The 7,494-nt window shown below is 39.3% G+C and overlaps 1 protein-coding gene and 1 long non-coding RNA gene across 2 annotated transcripts; one reads left to right on the top strand and one right to left on the bottom strand.

Annotated features, from left to right (window-relative positions):
- Positions 1 to 579: 579 nt before the first annotated feature.
- ckmb (creatine kinase, muscle b) lies at positions 580 to 4,151 on the bottom strand. Its single transcript, XM_042063823.1, has 8 exons — positions 4,010 to 4,151; positions 2,458 to 2,662; positions 2,196 to 2,350; positions 1,981 to 2,113; positions 1,719 to 1,890; positions 1,488 to 1,611; positions 1,171 to 1,360; positions 580 to 1,050 (listed from the first exon to the last, which is right to left on the bottom strand). Exons 2-8 carry the CDS (start codon positions 2,642 to 2,644, stop codon positions 872 to 874), a joined length of 1,140 nt encoding a protein of 379 aa, XP_041919757.1. The 5' UTR covers positions 2,645 to 2,662; positions 4,010 to 4,151; the 3' UTR covers positions 580 to 871.
- Positions 4,152 to 4,269: 118 nt separating this feature from the next.
- Positions 4,270 to 6,970, top strand: LOC121683944. Its single transcript, XR_006022965.1, has 3 exons — positions 4,270 to 4,364; positions 4,851 to 4,940; positions 6,564 to 6,970. It is a non-coding gene; the product is annotated as an uncharacterized LOC121683944 (long non-coding RNA).
- Positions 6,971 to 7,494: the final 524 nt, after the last annotated feature.

Below are 7,494 nucleotides of genomic sequence, written 5' to 3' on the forward strand. Positions count from 1 at the left end.
AATACCCCCCAAGGCATGTGATATAGTGACACCAAGCCAATCCTTTATGGGACTAATCAGACACACCTCAAATTAATATAACTTTTTGCACATACTATTTTATAGTTCCTATTTGTTTCCTATGGAATGCCTTCCATATAATAGTAGATGCAAAATATTATTTCATATTGAGGTGTGTCTGATAAGTACCCCATAGCAAAACAGTTCTGTATTGATCTGTATTGATTGAGCAAAAAGCTGTTTTCCATAGGAAATGAATGTGATTCTTTAAAAAAACAAAAATACAATAGTTCATGCAAAATATTATTTCACATTGCCATGTGTCTGATTACTATCACATAGCAGAACAGTTCTATGAAGAGAAGTGTTGTGCGTATGGTGTTTGATAACTGACGGACAACTTCCATTCAACAACCATGAAATAGTGCTTAGACATCAAAGACAAATTGCATACATATATTGATACACGTGGCCCTCTGACTGTCTTAGTTTTAGCAGTATTTGCTACACAAAGGTTTTTTTGTTGATTGCTATTAGAACCATTTGAATATAGGAAGAGACACAGGGCATTAGACAATATCTGTTAAATGGGGCTGTATTTATTCAATTACTTTACATCCAAATAGAGTTAAACTTAGGTGAACACATAGTCAAGGGTGTCCATCTGTGTAGCAGTTTGATCCCAAGATGTTACAAAAAGAATGGGATGGGGGTGACAGAAGAGGAATAATGAGCGGACTGACAGAAACTAAGGAAGAACAAAGCAGTGGCATGGGTAGAGTGTCTTTTGAAATCATCAGGTGCTTCCTGGTTGCTTCCTTGTCTGATGTCTTACTTATTTTGAAAATACAAAAGATGCACTACTTCCACTTTACTTCTGAGCAGGGATCATGTCATCAATAGACTCTCCCTTCTCTAGCTTCTTCTCCATTGCAACCATGAGCTTGACTCCATCTACCACCATCTGCACCTGTGCTACCTCTGAGGAACCCAAACGGTCAGCATTGGAGATGTCAAAGACTCCACCTACAGAGGCTGTGTCCACACCACCTGTACAAATAAGACATTACTTAAGATGTATATTCACCAAAGGAGTATATAGTTGGTCATTATTTCTATCAAGGATACATCTACTCTAATATGTAAATCTGTGTGTGTTTGAGGCAGTACCTGTGCCACGTTTCTGCAGACGCAGCCTTTTCAGGATCTCTTCAAACTTGGCATGTGTGCTCAGCTTGGGCAGCTTGACATGGACACCACCACGCAGGCCAGTTCCCAGATTAGAAGGACAGGTCAGGACGAAACCCAGATGCTCATTCCACATGAAACCATGGTTGTGTTTCTTGAAGATGGTCTCAATCTAAAACAGTTAAGGGCACATTTTATCATGTTTACCTTATAGAATCATTCATATGAATGTTAGTTGCCCTGTCAGTTGGAAAGAGTAAAACCTTCAGAAGTCTTTAATGCAGAACTGCCTTATTTACCTTTTGCAAACCAACACAGAAGCGCTTGAAAACCTCCTTCATGTTGCCTCCCTTCTGCATAGAGATGACACGCAAGTGATCCTCCTCATTCACCCACACCAAGAAAGTCTTGTTGTCATTGTGCCTATAAATATGAAAATATGAAAATATGCATAAAAAATAAACATTATACACACTAGCTGCAATAGTGGCACGCTGCTCTTAGCCCTTTAAGTGACATGTTGTAGTTACCAGATGCCTCTACCATCAGGCCAGTCACGAGCCATTCCAGCACACGTCAGCAGTGGAGAAACGGGCTTGTCAAACAGGAAATGATCAGCGATCAGCTGATCCTGCTCAGCGTCAGTCATACCACTCAGTGGATAGTACTTGCCCTTAAACTCTCCATCCAAGCTAGCCAGAGCTGTGAAAAGACCATAGGACACATTTCACTTGAGTGGAAGTTGTATCAGACTTTGTTGTAACTTTTGAAGAGCGGGAAGATTGAACTCACCCTCAATGGACAGTTTCTCCACAGCTCTCCTCTCTCCACGGCTGTTGTGGGGAGGCAAGGTGTATCCCTTGATGCTACGGCCTGTACGCACACGGCTGGACAGTACATAGTTGGGGTCCAGATCATCACCTCCCTAGAAAATAAAGGGAGAACTGTTCTCTCATATTGTTCTTTCATTGTTGTTATGGCGTGTAACATTTAAATGGAAAAGATACCTTCAGGTTCTCAAAGTTCAGGTCAGTGGCGTGCTTGTCAGTGGGCTTGTAGCCTCCATGACGGTCAGAAATGATGGGGTCAAACAGATCCTTGAAGACCTCATAGGACTCCTCATCACCAGCAACACATCCCACAGTCATGATAAAGGGATGGCCTGTGTGAGTCATGGGATACATATTTAATATGTCTAATTGAGTTTTTTTTATTGTTATTTCCTCCTAAGGTTCTAGCAGAGATTTTATATAGCTTAGGTCTGTTTACCTGGGTTGTCTACACCAGTCTGGATGCAGTCATCCAGGGTAAATCCACTAGGGGTGGACTTGCTCCTCAGCTTCTCATACAACTCCTTAGTCAGCACCTTGGCCATATGGTTGTTGTGCTGGGAGAGGTCTGGGTACTCCTCCTCCGTTTTGAATTTCATCTTGTGATCATTGTTGCAGTTCTTCATGATTGCGTTTCTTACAGCCTATACAAAGACAGGGGCAAATCACTATGAATTCACCTTTGAAAGAAAAAAAATAAGAGAACACCATACTAGCATCATACAATTGTGAGTATGAGCTGAGAAATCCAAAGCTGTTCAACCAGCAGCACAAGAACACCCTCATACCACTGGCCATTGTTGCTTGTAATAAGGAGACCTGAGTAGTGCATGCCTGGTATATTTGTGAGAGGCTTTCCCGTGTTCTGGAATATTGGTGTATTTCTCAAGACAATTCTGTGATGTTATTACTTTAGACCAACTCAATCAGCACAATTCATTAATCACTTAGTTACGTCCTTGTCCTAGATACAGGCAGAAAGAATGGGCTTTAAAGAATGTATAAGTAATAAGTCATATTACATAAAGCATAAAATATGAAGAACATGAAGTCTGCTATCACTACTTGGTTACTTTGATTACATTACAAATTGTATTACAGTTTTTACAAAGACATTACACATTACATCACCTGAAGCTAATTAATCTCTTCTATTTATCTATATTTGTAATTCATTATATATCTTACATTAATGAATAATTTCTTGTGTAAATAATAATTTCTTGTGTATACTTCTTTAGATCTCGAAAAAGTATGTGTTTTACTATTGTACTATGTAATGGAAATATGAAAATAGTATAATATCTTAAATAAATTAAGTACTTCCCTCTGTTATTTTACAATTGAAGTAAAGGTTAAAATAAAGTGTCATCCGCTGAGAGACACACTGACATACAGCCAACAGCTGTTGATATTTTTAGCACTGCCACTTGCCTACACCATTCACAAGGAATACTTTGTACTCTTGTTTGGTCACAGCTATGCAGTTAAAATGTCTAGTTCAGTAGGTACTACATAGCCAGGGATGTTTCTCTATGCAGAACACCTCTCCAAAAATCATACTACACATCAGAAAATAACAAGCAATAGAAATGAGTGAGAAAGAACAACCACTACTTCAATCAAATACAAATGCCACCACCAAACTTCATTAATGTCACAGCCACCTCCAAACAAAAAATGTCGACACCACTGAATATTTGAAAATGAAGATTGCTCACACAAACTGTTTGTCCACATTAGTGTAATGCTATTGAAATGTCATAAAGGAGAATATTTAGAATGGTTTGGGATGCAACATAATTAAGATAAAGGCTCAAACATTTAACAATAGTCTGCCCAATACCATCAAAACAGTGCTTCATTTCCACAGCACTCAGAACTGGAAAGAATGGAAAGTCTTCTTTTTTTACTGTGCTTATCACACAGTGTCAGCTCAGCATAGAATAACCCTTTCCCACCCTATCATGCTGAGTCACTAAGTTGATTACCTGCACGAGAGAAAGGAAAGAGGTAACAGTCCTTGGGATCAGATCCTGCTCACCAAAGCCAATGTAGGGGTTGCCCAACTTTGTTAGATGTCGACCCTTACCTTAAATACCCAGACCTGCTTGCTTATTGGCAGACCTGCATCTATTACCTCACTGCTGATTGGAGAGCTTGTCTCTTTGATGGCTGATTTAGGTTCTAAAAGGCAAGTGCCTCCATTACAAAACTCGAGAAGGGACACCAGCTGTGCCCAACCCATAACACCACCCTGTCTTATTCAATTACAGGGAGGGGTGGGGGAGGGGGTGTATGAGTATAATGCGACAGAAATTCACATGGACACACTTCCACAGCTCAGTAAGTATTCACAATATATAATTCATTGGTAGCCCATCAGTACATTATAGATTTTGTGGTCTATTGAATGTGGTTGTTTTACATAAGCCTATTTTCAGTTACTGATTAACCATGCAACCACTTCTTTGGATATTCTCTCTATGTCCTGCTTCAAGTATAAAACAAAAACGAGAGACAAATTGACAGATGACTAGACCAACATAACAAAAAGAACATTTCCTCATGTTGTGCAGGCCCCTGACATTCAGTGGATGTCAGGGGTAGCATAAACTATTCCCACTAACCTGGGAGTGTACAGTATGCAGTATCTAGGCCATTATCTCTTTAATGTTAAAGGTGTAACTTTTAGAACACCAGATGCTCGTCTTTACAAATGCTGTTGAGCAAAACAGTCTGTATTCTGTGGTTGGCCCTGCATCACTAATAGTTGTCTGTCTGGTACATCTCTACCTTCACATTTCTCTGGCCCCATCTGTCTGGTCATAGGCTGGTCCTCAGGCTGCCTATGCCATCATATATTTCAGTGGAGCATCAGTGACAACTCGGGACTCTGTGAAGTGTAATTTTCATGAGAAGGTACTGGTTTTCTTATATAGGCTTAATAGTGTGTGATAACTTCAGCCGGGTCATACTCTTGTCTAGATGCACTGGTTGGATCATAATCGTCTTCACAATTAAACTTGTGGGTACAAAACATACCATGGCTGAAGTATATTTCCTAAAATGAGGCCTTTTCTCTCTGTCAAACTATTTTTTGTGGGTGTGTGACAGGTTGTAAAAATCAAACCAGAATTTTAGCAGTTTTTGGCACAGAGGATAAGTAAACAAGTTTAATTAAATTATGTTGACTGTCCATTCTAGTAAGAAACAAAGCTTGAGGGCACACAATTTCATATTTCCCAGTGTCAGCAAATTATTGTGTTCAAATCTGTAAGAGTAGGTGAAGGAGAACAATATGAATAGCCACAGACATTATGTATGTACAGTATGAAATCGTCTGCCTGCTTCTGATTATGCCCCCCCCCCCCCCCCTTAATGCTTGCTGTGTGGGGGGTTAGGCCCTGGGTTCTGTAATGTGCCTTTCAATAGTTATTGGCCCTAAAACAAATTGAATTGAACTGTGTTGCACTATCTGACATACTCACAGACTACTCCTGACAAAGAATCCTTAAGCATGAAGACAGATCAGTAAAACCAAGACTAAACCTCCTACAGTAAATTACAGATAAAAATGAAAAGGTGTCTTTTTGCAATTAATGCAGTTGCTTCACAGCTCAAATACCAAGGGCTTAGAGGGCCACTTATAGTGAAAAATTACTGAAGCATGTCTTTCATGCAGAGACTGAGGAGGGAAACCAGCAATATAATTTGTAAGTAAATAAGAATGCCAAAAGTTAATTTGTAGGGCAACAATTTGTGGTATGCTTATTTACTCTGAGGAAAGTGTTTTCACGTTGCTTCTTAGTCTGTTTTGTTTTCATACCTAGCTCTTACTTTCAAATCACATGTTGCAGCACTTGCCATGATAACAGAATCCATAACATCAGAATAAAAGCCTGACAGCTGTTCCCGTGGCCCATCTGAGAGGATCTCCAAAACACTATAGCATATTTCAAATTTTTAAATTTTAAAATTTTGAAATTTTGAAATTTTACCATTTTAAATGGTCCAGAAAGCATTTCCAAATTACAGGGGTAAAGTTGGGCCGCAGTTAGAGACCGTAGGTATCAGTTTAACAAGAGTTGGTGTGCAGTGGTTTGCATATTCAACCCCTATGAAAGTCATCACTATTTTCTGGTTTACAAAAGATATACAGAAAATAAATACATTAAACACTACTACTAAATTGAATACTTTTGCCATTTTCCATTGTAAACCTGTGGGAAGCCCCTCAGCACTACCCTTCCTGCGCCCTTGGTCTGGTTTCACAGTTATTCTCTTGCTCTTCAGGCCCCACATGACTTACCAATTTAGCCCTTAACCATGTTCTTTTGCCCCTCCCATTGCCCTTTTTGGCTCCATACTTGCACATGACATCAAAAACTTTATGAAACTGATTCATTTTATTGATCCCATCACAGTACACCAATTTTTGTTTGACAGGTTGATTCTGTGACAAATGTTTCAAGTCATGAAAACTTATCCAATAGTATAGCTGTTCATCCAATCTGATCATAATGTGTATGTTTTGGTTGTAAGGACCAGTGTGCTAAAGAAGACTGGGGGAATGACTAGGCCCTAACACTATCCTCCTCCAAAAATAGCCTGCTGTGGTATTCCAAAGCACCACCTGCCAGACTGGCGAGTGTTGGGGACAGTTATGTAAGTGTTAATCCACCAACCCAAGCAACAGGATCCAGTGGGGAGTGGCGACACAACACTGCAAACTGAATGACGGGGAAACCTCATGTCCAGATAAATCATGTGTGTGACCATTGTATACAACACACACACACACACACACACAAACACACTTGTACATATTCTATTCATCTATTCATCATCAGTTTGACATACTAGTCAGTCAATGAGGCAAGCGTTCTGAGAACTTTTTATAATTGTATAAATGCTTATTTAAGCTATAACTTCTGACCTTTTGGCTCTATTCGCGGTATTTTGGACCCTAAAGGAATGTGCACATAATTGGGGTTTCTTTCAAGAATCTCCATTTTTAACAGTGCTGCTGCTCATTGGGTGTTTGACTAAGGATCACTGAGTTACACATTTTGAATCTGTCTCTTAATTGTTCTACCTTACATCTGTTTTTCAATCATATTATTGCATGTACTGTATTTTTTAAACATTTTTTTTAACTATGGCCCTTTAATTTACTATTATTCTTTGCTTTTCTTTAAGTAAAGCAGATTGAATTACCCATGGGTATGAAATGTGCTATATGAATAAACTTGACTTGGTTTATTCTGGTTTAATCTATAACTGCATTTTACCTTGATCTAAGTTAGTAGGTGCGTGTTTGAGTGGGCAGAGTCAGGCCGAAGTTAAATTAAATTAAAGATCGATAGTTAGGTCAGAATTTGGAAACACTGGTTGCATGTGATTGGTTTATTCAATTTCACTTCACCGGAGACTTCCCCCGGAGTCCCTGCCTTGAAGTTCCCGCTACCTATAT

The sequence above is a fragment of the Alosa sapidissima genome, chromosome 15 (genome assembly GCF_018492685.1).
Source record: "Alosa sapidissima isolate fAloSap1 chromosome 15, fAloSap1.pri, whole genome shotgun sequence".
Taxonomy (NCBI): domain Eukaryota; kingdom Metazoa; phylum Chordata; class Actinopteri; order Clupeiformes; family Clupeidae; genus Alosa; species Alosa sapidissima.